The sequence below is a fragment of the Heloderma suspectum genome, chromosome 2 (genome assembly GCF_057233095.1).
Source record: "Heloderma suspectum isolate Gila_16-S chromosome 2, 16-S_ref, whole genome shotgun sequence".
Lineage (NCBI taxonomy): Eukaryota > Metazoa > Chordata > Lepidosauria > Squamata > Helodermatidae > Heloderma > Heloderma suspectum.
The window spans coordinates 219,780,625-219,794,284 of NC_139459.1; the positions used below are offsets into that span (position 1 = coordinate 219,780,625).

At 40.8% G+C, this 13,660-nt stretch overlaps 1 protein-coding gene across 2 annotated transcripts in view; it reads right to left on the reverse strand.

Moving 5' to 3' along the window:
• GRB2 (growth factor receptor bound protein 2) overlaps window positions 1-13,660 on the reverse strand; it is a 90,216-nt gene that overhangs the window by 67,050 nt on the left and 9,506 nt on the right. The window contains exon 2 of one of the 2 annotated variants that reach the window (XM_084838066.1): window positions 11,442-11,677. In XM_084838066.1, coding sequence (XP_084694192.1) covers window positions 11,442-11,519 — 78 coding nt within the window. In that variant the 5' untranslated portion in view covers window positions 11,520-11,677. Of the gene's footprint in view, window positions 1-11,441; window positions 11,780-13,660 lie in introns of those variants that run through there. The other variant, XM_084838067.1, reaches the window with a different exon arrangement.

The window sequence follows — 13,660 nt, forward strand, 5'->3', positions numbered from 1 at the left end:
TGTATTTTACTGCCTTATGAATTGTTATAAACTGCCCAGAGAGTTTCAGCTACTGGGCGGTATAGAAATGAAATAAATAAAATAATAACAATTTAATATTTCAGATATATGGATCAATCTTTTGTGACTCAGAAGCCATTGAACAACAGAGGGTAGTGAGGAACTAAGAGGAGCAACAACAAAAAAGGTATGCTATAGAAGCTCTGTTTGCATCTGGACAAGGTAGTAAGGGCTTGTGTTCAATGCATGTTGCCTTCACTCCATTTTAAGTAGAGCTGGATAACAATGTACTGGATGCAGTGTGAATCAATAGCTATTTTGAATAGCTGATCTACAAGTTGTAAAATAGTATACCATCAAAACAGAAATCTGCTAAGGAGGTAGCTCACCCATGTATGGCAACCCTGCTTTCTTGGCGATTCCAAGAAGACAGAAAAACAATGAGGATGAAAAGTAACTAAGAGATTACTAGTTTTGCTCATAGCACTAGCACACTTTGTCACAGTGAATGTTGCCCTGTTCAAATCAGTGCAGTTTTCAGTGTAACAACACCATATGAACTAGTATAACATGGTGGTGCACACGTCAAACTTCAGTGGCTTATTAAATTCACTTGGTGTCCTTAGGCACCCTCGTCTATTCCAACACGAACCCAATAAGTGAAATGGTGATGATAGCAGTGCACAGTAATGGAATGGGAGAGGGTGAGGGTGAGACTCAACTCAGACATGGTGGTGGTATTGTTGGTTGGTGATTCATCCATCTGGGTGAATGATGTTCAGCCTGTTCGAGAAGGGATCACACTTCCCCTATAAAGCAGGGGTGCACAATAAACAGCAGCCTACCTTGAGGGGTTATATGAATTAGAATAAACATAAAGAACTGCAAGTACTTTGGAAAAGATTATTGTTCTCAGATGTTTTCAGTATAGACAAACGCAGATCAAATTTCCATTACCTGTGTTTCAAACAGCACTTATCTGCACTTGCTAAATTATCTCCTCTGGCCTTACACACCTTTGTGAATTCCCCCCATTTCACGGACAGTACCTGGAGGACTGGAAGACTGCAGGAGGTTCTCTGGGTGTTACCAAATCCAACCCTGAGCTATCAAAAAAGAGAACAGGTTTCCTATGTCCCACTGTTCTACCTTATTCATTCCTGATATCAAGTAGCTCAGATATAGTTATCTATTTTGAGCACAGTGAATTGATTAATTCCTCTGTCATGCTATTACTCAGAGGGAAAGTTAACTGCGAATTCTAAGGACATCCTTTTAAAAAAAAAGTAATCAGTGTTCAACTACTGAAATTCACAAACATGTTACTTTTGAAAACCAAATAGAGGTACTGACCTAACATCAAATTAAATTGGCACTGTTCAAGTTAATTGCTGTTATTTTTCATGATAGGAGCTGATTTGTTCAGATCCCAGTCAGACACACCAGATCATATACTATAATTACTGGAACTTGCTAGCTCAAATATCACTCAAGGGTAACCTTTTTTCAAGAGAAATGCTTGTGCGAGGTCACACACACACACACACACACACCCCTGAGAGCAAGTACCACCTGGATTCGCACAAACCTGAATTCCTCAGACATTTAATTAAGAGATCTGGGAGACTAACAGTACAATTGTAGCACAACTACACTGAAAGAAATGCTGTTCCCTGAAAGTGTTTTAGCTGTTGCCATACTACCAATACATACTGCAGTACATACTGCATATACCAATACATACATGATACTGCCCATCAAGACACTGTACATTTTTAGGACCAACAGAACCACTGATGTGCTAGTAACACACTGAAAGATTCAATGACAGCGTTTTAAGAAGTCAGATGCCTGAAACTCTTGTTTGATTTTATACAAGTGCTCCAATATTCTACAGACATTTTATGAATCACCTAAAGCCTGATTTATGATACACATGCAAATGAACCAAATTAGCTGTGGGACCAGAAATGTAGTTTGAACCCTTAGGACCTATGCAGCCTCTCAGCTTTGGTCATGCATTTCTAATAAAGCATGTTCCTCCTATTTAAATAATTCTCTGCATCACACTAAAACATCTGAGCTAGGCTCCTCATGTTTCTGCGAATGAATCTGACTTTACTTTTGTGTTCATACCCACCTCTGTTCACCTAATTTTGAGATACTGCTAGCTGCAGAATAGTCAAGGAAATGAAAGAGTAAAGGAGACTACAGAACAGAGATATAAAATACGTGCCCCATTGTTGAACTGCAACACCATTACTTTTATCTCTGAAGCAATACAGCAAGCATGCAAAGCACCCCATCTTTGGAAGTTCCCATTCTATAAATGGAACAGAAGAGAGACAAAAACTGAAATGAGACTCAACAATCATTAGGCTCACAGGAGAGGCACTGATACTAGTCTATAATGTTAATTATCAGAGGAATACACATTTGATTGCCAAGTTGTGGTGTCTTTTTGGTGAACTTCAGCAGTGATTAACATTTAAAAGTGACAGAAGCTTTTAAATGCATATTAAAAATCACTATTTATTAAAAATCACCAATTAAAAGTGACACTAGCTGCTTGTAAAAAAACAAAACAAAACCCTACCAAGAGCTGTAACATGTATGTATCTTTCCTACATCCATCAAATATACTGCTTGTACTTGGATAAAATTGTCTCTATGAAGGTTTTGCAGGCTCATGCCAAATTAGCCTTGCATAGTGCCAACTTTACTTCAACTTGCCCGATCCTGCTTCCCAACAGAAGGTATATATAGGCCCTGTCTCAACAATACTCCTCACCTCTGAAAAGAGTGAGATCAGGAGCTGGTCTTGGGCTCATATGCTTCCACACCATCCCATCTTCCACACTGTGTTACAGATGCCAACACCTAAACTGAGAGAACCCACATATTTATTTGAATGTAGGATCTTTCCAAACTCTGCAATATAGAACAGAGTCTTGTGGCATATTAAAGACTAACAAGTTCATTACAACCTAAGTTTCCATGGCCTACAGTCCACGGTATCCATTAAGCAGGAAAAAGGAATATGTACAATCTCTTACAATTCTGCTTAATAGGAACCACTTGTAACTGAGGGTGCATACTGTAATATACAAAACAGAGTCAGAAGTCTTTCAAGTGTAGAGAAACAGAAGTCTGACCTGCCTAAAAGTAACTGGCTACCATAGGAAATTGGAACTGGGAGTTCATGGGAATGGGGCTTCTAAGCCATATTGCAAAAGCAAACAAACCATGATTTGATGTTGAAGCAATGGTGTCTGCATGATCACCATCTTGAAATGGATCAGAGGAGGAAGGTTTTGCAGACCTGCTAGAGCCTTATTTGAATGCCTACAGATCCTTCCTGCCCCATTCCACCTGAAGATGGTAATCATGCAAGCCATCATTTCAACTTCAAATCAGGTTTTTTTAAAGTTCAGAATGAATGTGTTCCCTTGCACTGCATGCCCATTTATGGATTATTTTGATTACTGTTATGTTTCAATGCCTCCTGCCACTTGGCTAAGTTTAACCTACCTCCATTTAACATAACACATTCATATGTAACAGCGGCAAATCTTGGGTTAATTAACCCAGTATTTGCTAGGTTGTGTGCAGTGCAAGAGTCACTGCTGCTTTGAATATACAACCTCTGATTGGTCCGATCGTAGGTTGATTCATGGGTTATTTGTGGGTTAAACAACCCGAAGTTAATATATGATTAGTTCTTAGGTTAACACTGGGCTGTTTAACCCATGAACAACCCATAGTGTCCAGGTTCGTACGTCACAAAACACCCTACAATCAGGCTGATCGGAGGTTGCATATTCAAAGCAGTAGTGGCACATGCCCAGCATGCAAACTGGCCATTACGTACAAACCATGCCAATCTGTTATTCATATCATGCATTAAGCAAAAGTTATGCATCTGGCAGCTCCAGAGGCCCAATCAGGCATCCAGTCTAGTCCCCAATCCCAGTGACTTAGATACCTTCTCCAATACAAGCAGGGATGGGGACAGAGTGCTCTTCAACCTCTCCTGCCCAGTGTGAACGGCAGTAAGGCTCTGGTTGAATACAAACCTCATTAGGTACCTCAGAGAGAGCTTTTCCTGAATTATACCCATTTCAGGCTGCAGATGAGGAACTGAATGCATGAATGCTTCCCCATGAAAGGGGGAAAAAATCCAATGGAGAGAAAACTAGCTTGCCAGGGGAAACTTTCTCCAAGATATGCTATTTTTCTATGTGCAGGAAGTTTGCACAGGTGAGTATTCAAACATGTGATTCTGCTACCAAAGTTTCCAGGAAGTATTTTGCGACTTGATTCTGCGGACTGTATAAGTTGGTTTTCTGACAGAGTCAAAGACCTGAGTTGCCTAATAAGTTGGGTTTGCGTGCAGAGAAGAGTACATTAACATGCCCTTTTCCTGTGCTCCCGTGGAAGTAGTCAGTGGGCAGATCTAATACTGTGATCCTTCAACCCTTGCTGAATTCAGTATTTAAATTTAAAAGCTGATGAGGGCTTTAAGAAAGAGTTCACTACAAGCCTCCCATGGAACTAATTCATATGAATTACCAGTTTGTGCTATGCACATACATTTCTGTGCAGCCTGCCATGTAAAAGCTGACCTTTTAATTGAAGCTTATCTGGCCAAAGACCAAAATACACCCTACATTACACATAACTAGCACTGCTCTCCTTTGGGTGAGGAGTAGTTTAGGAGTTAGCCTGTTCAGCTGAAGCCAAATATAATCTCTTCTGCTTCCAATAACATCCCTTGAGGACCAACATAGCTGTTCACTATGTAAAGACACAAAGAAACCAGTTTTCCAAGAGGACAGTGAATGAAAATCGTCTCCTGTAGTAGACTGACGAAGGATGCTTTACACCTTGGATCTGAAAAATGCCAGATGTGAGTCTTGCTCTCGCTTAGGAAGGTTTCTGAAGATCTTATTTGCCTCTTGCAAATGTTCACTTCAAGGAGTTAGCTGGAACACATGCACTGGGGCTCTTTGCATGGCACAACAGCCCACTGTGGGTTATTTGAGGCTGTTGATTCATGGGTTATTTGTGAGTTAAATAATCCAAAGTTAATCCATGATTAGTTCTTAGGTTAACATTGGGTTGTTTAACTCATGAACAACCCACAGTGTCCGGGTTCACACATCACAAAACAGCCTACAATTGGGCTGATCAGAGGTTGCATATTCAAAGCCTAGGCAGATTAACCTAATTTGCATTGGACATTTTTCCAATTCAAAATTTCCCAGAAAATCCACATCACTGAGACCACCACAAGTTGCCACCACTGCATTGAGCTCTACAATTTACTAATTTGGTCTCCCCCATTTATCTGTTATAGTTTCCTCAAGCCAAAAGGTCAAATTCCCAACACCTCCCAGAACAGTTACTTCATTAGTCCTTCATATCCCTAATATGGTTACTAGTTTACTATCCACTCCTCACCCAACTAAACAAGAATAACATTGCAGAAACTCTAAAGGTAGTTTACACATAAAAGTACATCTCTCACTTTCTCATTGCCTGATGATTGAGAGCTAAAGATGTAAAATGAATCCATTCAAAACACTAATCTTACGTGATATGAAAGTTCTCCAATGACTCATTCATACATGCAAGTCACCACATTACGGTACAATGCTTAAGTATGAATACAAATGCGTGAAACATTTGAAACATTTTTCAGTCCAACACATTAAGAGAGAAGTTCTTGAAGTGGTAGGCATAAACACATTCAAAGCATATCTTGAAAGAAGCCTTCCCATAGTCTCTAAACTATTCATGTGGTGCAGCTCTTGGACCAAACAAACTTGTCAAGGAGACAACTAGGTTAAAACCCCAACATGCTAGCTTGGTATATGCAAAATGTTTTTGACATAAGGAAAGCATGACTAAGGAAGGCCACTACCACATATCAGGATGTAACTTTGCAACATGGAGAACACATCAGTTTTGCCTTAATGAATTTAATGTCTGCCTGTTAGAAGTGAGAGTAATTGGTTGCCTATCTAAACATAAATCTGAAACAACTAACATAAGTCATATTGTGGAAAGGTTGGGAGAAGGAAGCATAGATGGGAAACCCTATTGCCCTTTGCTCACCTCGTCCATCTCACGTCACACAACTATGTTCTTCTACAAGCTTCAGAAATGTTTTTTATGCAGGAACTGAAAATGCAATATCAGCACACAATTCTATCTGACATCTGATCTGAAGGAAAGGAGAACAAACTTACTGGAAAATAATCACGTGAACACAATTTGACTGAAGTTTAGAAGATTAGCTGGCATCAGTGCAGAATAGAAAGAAGCCTTAAGGACTCCAAGACAACTAGGGGACTAATATGGCATAAATTACAACTATCCTGTCCCTCTTCAACCCACAAGGAATGAATTTATGTTGAACAGTGAAGTTGCTGAACATTTAATGGACCCATCCCCAAAGGATTCACTAAAATAGGGAGCAAAGGAATGGAATCTCTAGTGGGGATTTGTTGCAAACTACCTTAAAAACCAGCAACACATTACTGTTTGGTCAGCTTACAACAAATGCTCTTAAATGCCCTTTGACAATAATTGTTCAGTTTTCATCAGCTGTCAGGGTAGATGAGCATGGATCTTCACTTCTCCACATTAGCAATCTTTCAAGCTCTTTGGAAATTGCTCCCTATGACTATTGATATTTTGTGCATTAATTCTAGGAAGTTCAGATAATAGGATTGCTGCCTATTCACATTGTGTATTCTCTCACACATATTAAACATATTACTGCATGATGGCACACAGTATTTAAAAGAGGAGAGATAGGGGAAGGACTTGTGCCATCATTAGCCAACGGAATCAGCACATCTATTCTCTCTTCCTCCATCACATGCCAAACCAAAAGTAAGTACCAGCACACTTTACACTTGGACAGTTGCCAGCTGGCAGAAAGACCAACAGGCAAAAATCTGCCAGAAGCATTTTAGTTTCTCAGGAACATTATCTAGTAGCCTCATAGTGAACACAGACAGAGTGAGTGATCCCAATTACAGCAGACAGGAACCAATGTGTAAGCAGAGAATTCTAAATACGTCGTGAAAAATATTTATCCCTTAATTCATAAAACAGCTCAATCAACACTCATAAAGGTGGAATCCAAAGGCACCTGAAAATTGCCTCTTAAGAAGAAGTATAGAACCACTTTCCTCCCTGAAACATAGCAATATCCAGTATATACACAGGAAATGAGCTGGATGCTTTGGAAAGGATATCTTTACCTGTGACTGGTAGATGGTTGTTGGTCCATCAGAGCATGTTTGCAGTGTGCACATGCTCCTGGATCCAGCACTATGCTTGCAGGCACGAGTAGCAACAGTGGGGGCAAGGGCACATGCTATCAGTTACATCTAATATGGCGGCTGTGCCCCTTCTTAGGAAGGGGAGAAACTCAGTATTCTCATGCATGCCATTGTAATCTCTCAGACTGTAGTACTCGATGTGCTTTGGGTGCCTTCTGAGATGACTCAGAAGCTTCAACTGATGCAAAATGCTATAGTCAACCTCCCAATAAATGCAAGGAGATGAGAGTATATTTCAACCTATCTTGTAGTAACTACACTGCTTACCAGTTTCCTGGCCTAGTTCAATGTGCTGGTTTTAAACCTCTGAAATACTTTGTTTCATGGAACATACATCAGAAGCAGGAAAAAATGAACAGGAAAGCACCAATTGCAGGTGGGGGGGATTGAAGAAACTTCCAGGTGCACAGAAAAATGTTTATTTAATCCCAACACATTTTGCAATAAATCCTTCTTCAGGGGCACTCTTGAATGACAGTTCTCAAACGGAAATAAAACCACTGTTGAAAGCAGGCTGAAAATTGTCTTGCCCCATATATGCCTCTCTGTCAATTTGTATCTTCTTTTGCTGCCCTGCTTCCTATTCCATCTTGTGAGAGGTTAGGGCCACCTCAGCAAGGAGGGGGTCTTTGTTGGTGGCTGCCACAGTGTTATAAGAACAGTCTTCCAGAGGAGACTTAGGAACAGTGCACATCTTTGATGACTTTTAGAAAGGGTTGTAAGACCTACCTCTTCAGGAAAGTATTTGAAAACCTATTTACAGCAACTTTGCATTAGAAACTATTGCAGCCGATTTGGTTCGCTCGCTCGCGCGCGCGCGTGCGTGTGTGTTATAAAAGACTGACACTTTCTGGTTTTAATTATTGTGAGCCACCTCAAATACACATGAGACAGGAAAAACCTTTAAAACTGTGTACAAGGGCATGCACTGCTTAATGCAGTTTGCGGGAAGTACAGAGTACACTGCCTAAGCAAGACAGAAATAGCCTCTTCGCGATTTTGTAAGGTAGATGAGAAAATTCTGATTGCCTTACTAGGTATCATTGTGCAATGCCACAGACATGTCCAAACCCAAAATGTATCATGCTGTAGTTTAACACACTTACAAGCCAGTGTTCAACTGGTTTATTAGTTCTGAGTCAAAGATTACATATCTTCATTCACTTTTGGAGCAGTGCCATAAGGTTACTAATGAGCAAATAGCTAATGGATGTAGTGCAAATGATAATCAAATGCAGAATATATGAGTATACTGCAGTAATGGTACTATGACGTCATAGGGAAGTTATCTGTTGAAAATCAGATGTGAATCAGACAGTAGGCACCTTTCCTTTTCTTCAAAGAACATGGCATGACATTTAAGCATTTGGTGTGTGTTTTTTAAAGAGCAACAGAAACCTACTATTTCTCAAGGCAGCATTTTAAGAATAACATCATTCTATCTGATGACACCACAATTACAATTTCACCAGTAGTTCTAAGTACCCTCTAAGGAAGCCAAACACACAAAAGTAGTTACCAATACTCTCCAGTGTGGTCAATATGAGTGAAAGGAATATCTTGCCAGATTGAAAACCTAAAACAATGTGTTCATTTTTATGACTCTCACTTTATTCCACTTTGCAATTTCCAATATTTATAGATATTTACTGACTAGTTTATAGAACAGATTATTATTATTATGTACAACAAAGTGTATGTAGCAGACATAGCATCAGTTACCTCAAAAAAACTAAGTATGTTAGCTGGTTGGAAATCTTACCTCTCTTTGCACTAGCTTATATACAAATTTTATTACATTTCCGAGGTCTAATTCAGAAACACACCAAAAAGCAATGCTTAAATATTCATCTCTCTGCAGTGCCAGTGAAGTGGATTGAAGGTTCTATTTGGACATGGAGATGACAGATTCCAGTCCTTCCTTAGCCATAAAACTCACTGGGCGGCTTGGACCAGGTCAGTATCTCTGAGCTGAACTTACCTTCAACAGTTATTTGTGAGCCAGGACATGGACCTAGGTCATCAAAGTCCAAGTCTAACACTATGTGCTGTACCAACTTTGTGATCTGGAGTATGCCTATTTTCACACTCCAATGCAATGGGGGCCAAGTTCATGTTTATAGCAGGATAAAATAGAGGCAGCCATGCAACATAAGATAAAGCAGGACTTCAGTGCACTGTTTTCAGGAAGGCATTCAGCTGTCTTCAGCTAAACAACTTCACCAGTGTACCCAACACTGTAATACCCAATTATTAGAAGCACGAATCATATTAAACTGGAACTTAAAAAGAATCCCTCTCTTCAACACACAGTGTCTATGTTTCTACTACTTGATCCCATTTCCTTCGAAAATGTAAACATGTAGGATAGAAACTACATTTTAGACCCCTTCTCTTCAATGGAATAAAATGTATCAAGTTTCTAACATTAAAGGCTTCTACATCAAATTAAAATCAGTTAACAGTGAAAAGCTCTTGCACTTCATTGGTAAGGAATATGAAAAAATATTATTTATCACTGAATTCTTCAAGGTATCAATGTTTATTATTCATCCTTCCACGAAGAAGACAGAAAGCCAGGGATGAATCACAGAATAGTAGGGTTGGAAGGGGCCTACAAGGCCATCGAGTCCACCTCCCTGCTCAGTGCAGGAATCCCAAGTCAGCGAATCCCTGACAGATGGCTGTCCAGCCTCCTCTTGAATGCCTCCAGTGTGAGAGAGCCCACCACCTCCCTAGGTAAAATGAAGGGGTGAATAAAAGCAAGCAACAGGCCAGCATAACATTCAGGGTCCTCCCTGACTCTTCTCTTGCCCCACAAACACAGCATCCAATGGTTGCGTTCCTAATCTTTAGCCAATTTAATGTATAACATAGAGCAGTAACATCTAAGACTGGGAGAGTGGGCATTTTACAAAATTATCTTCCCAGAGATGATTGGTCACCCCTGCCTTTAAAAAAAAAAAGTTATTCCATCTACTGTGTATTCATTTTCTCTGATTATCTGTCACCTTGGAGGCCTATTAGACAGAAAGACTGGATATAAATATGTTTACATTAAATAATGCTGCCTTGGTTGGGTTCTTAAGGAATTATGTATTTTTTATTCTGTTATTGGTAAGCTTTTGCAAGAACTTTTCAGGATCAGGGCATTCGTGTATAATTATAGTAACTGTGGACTACATACCATGCAAAGGTCAAACACACCATACTCTAAATCTACTCATGTTCAACTGAAACTTTCCTACCTTTTAATTAAGTTTCCAGTAAATAAGCTATCTCAATCATCACAATCTGAAAATGAAGATGAAGCCTGTATATCTAACAATATAATCCAACGCCAAGATAACATAATTATTTCTAAGTAGAATGAGCCTACAGAACTGGCTCTGAAAACTCTCGCTACTGATTCCTCCCTGACCCTTATACTAAACCAAGAATATAAGGCAAAGTGTAATATACAGAATTCCAGAGGATAGCTGTCTCATGCTGTTTTAGCAAAAGCAACAAAAGAAGCCTTTGGCATCGTAAAACTGATTGTGGCATAAGCTTTCATGGACTAGAGCCTGCTTTGCAAGATACATTAAGCATTATCATCACTTTGGAGGTATAAACAAACAGGATAACATCAATCTAAATAATGAAGCCAGAAGACCACGAATTGCACAGGCAGCAGTATAATATTTCTATGCAGAGCCAATATACACAAGGTAACAACAGAGTGCCCTATTCTTAGCAGCACTCACTGGTGATACTGTCGTTCTTGTTATGCAGGCAAGAGATTTGGCACAGGCAGATTCAGAAGAGGGAAACAGGGATTAAATACAGGAAAGAAATAACTGGCAACTACACTGTAACATGAACTATCATATCTACAATTGCATCAGTCTACCTTTTGGCTAAACAGTCAAAATATCAAAAAGTGTTTCTGTATAAACTAGGCAGAGCAGATGAATTTAGCATTTTGGAGGAGGGGGAGATACAGAGCGTTATGGACAGTGGGATGGAGTTTCCAGAGAAAGGGGCAATCATATCAGAGATAGCCTCAAGAGGGCAATCTCTCCTCCTTTGTGCGCCACTTACCTTAAGGATATCCCCCCGTTTGAAGCTGAGCTCATCGTCTGCAGTGGCTTTGAAATCGTATTTGGCGACGGCTTCCATGCTCGGGCCGCTCGTGGACAGCAATGATGGGAGCGGATAGGAAAGGCGCTCTCCCTGAAACCTTCTCCGGGGACTCCCGGTTCAGCCCTCCCTCTCGTCCGTGCTGTTCTGGCTCCGTCCTTCGCATAGACAGGGGAGACTGCGAGGGCCAATCCGCCCTAGGAGGGAAAGAAGAGACGGAGCATTGAGGGAAGTAGCCCGGATCAATGACAGGGGCCGCGCCCAGAACCTCTCCCCTCTCGGCTCAACTCTGCTTTGCCGCTTCCTCTTTCCGCAGCCTCTCTCTCAGCCCCGGGCGCAGTCAGGAAGCGCCGAGTGGCATTTGCTGCGGCCAATAGGAGCGCTGAGAAAAGGACACGGCGCAGATTCCCCCCCATTACAGCCGGCGAACAGGATAGCAGAGCAGACCGGCCCTCTCACGCCCCCAGCTAGCCTTCCTCCTCCTGGCTCTAGAGCGGCTGCTACTCGGCGCTCGCCCTCTTCTTCCAAGGCAAAGCAGGCACACAAAGCCAGGCTTCTACGCTCTCGTCCCCTTCTGTGCTGCCTGCAGTAGACATGTGCTGCTCCTCATAGAGCAGCGAGCATCCCTAACTTATATAAACCGACTCCGCCTAGAAGTCAGCGATCGGGAATTCTCCTAATGGGGCATTTGCTTACTCTTCCTATCCAAACCTTTCCAAGGGGAAACACTGAAGTCACTCTTTAGCCCCCCTCCCCTCGTTATTCCCTGTTGGAAAGAAACTCCAACCAGCGATCAGTCATCTAGATCTGCAGTTCCTTGATTTTCAAACGCATGACATTTCGTCTTATTCACGGCTGGGGTTGCTTCTCCCCTCGATTTCTGCCACAGCAGGGTGTGGCGTTCCTCTCTTCTATTTAGGCAAAGGCTACAATCCTCAACACAAATACTTAGGATTTTAAGTTCCATTGGGGGTGGAAATGCAACTTACTTCTAACTTCCGAGTTAAAACAGTACCTGGCTGTAACTTTAACTAGAAAAATATGAGTTGACAAGGTTTCAAAAAAGCTTCCTTTAAAATGAGGGAAAATCATCCTTCCCCATCTTGCTATTAGCCCCTGCTGTTCAGAGAAGAAATAAGTTTTGCTTCTGGTCTCACAGGAGAGAGTAGCAAGTCATCCTTACATACCATCCCCTCAAGAAAGAGAACAGCTGTGCCAGAAACACCCTTTAAACAGGTGCATATACTATAAATTAGAATCTTTTCTAAATAGAAGAAACCAGGGGTGGAATCTCCTGATATTTTAAGAGCAAGGGATGTCAGTTTGACCTACCAGATTGCTAGTAGCTTAGCTAGATTTGAAATTCGAAGTACAAGTGGTCAGTAGTGCTCATATCTATTACTGGAAGTGGAAAACAAAATGTTCAAACACTACACTGTAAAGGAAGGACCATTTTTATGTCAATTGAAATTATTATTAAGGGTCTGTACAAACCACATATGAGAATTCCCATGCTAACTCTGACTATAAAGCAGTGTCTTTCACCTGCACATCTTTCAAGTGCAGGATTTTTAAAAGTGCAAATATTTCCTATAGAATAAACCCATGCCACATGCAATCACAGTTAAACACACTACAGCTGTCATTTTGTTTTAAGGGGGAAAGAAAACAAGACTCTTGAAAATGGTGGGGCCTTGCACCTTTTTAAAAAGGTTGCATGACTCCCTTTGTGGTGTTGCAAATCCTTTTATATCCTTTACAGAACTAAAAATACTATAAGAACTTTGAAAAATACCCACATTATGTGGGCATGAGTGGAATCAAACCAGGTACCACATTAGCAGCAGTTACCACCACTAATCATAGACGCTTTGCTAACTAGAAGAATAAGGTTCTCCCAGCACTGTAGCAACAGGCTTGAACGCTGGAAAATAGTGATTTCCCTATTACTGAAGCATAGCTTTAGAGAGGAAATACCCATATGTTCTGCAACAAGTTGCAAGCGTATGTTGATTCTCTCTCCTCCCACCCCAAAGGAGTGATCTATACAAGCCTGTGCAGCCCAATCCTACTCATGTTGAACAAAGGCACGCTACATTTAATGGGGCTTACTCCTAGCCAAGTATGCACAGGATTGCAGTCTCTTAATATCAAGTGCCCTTAATCTACTACACAGTGAA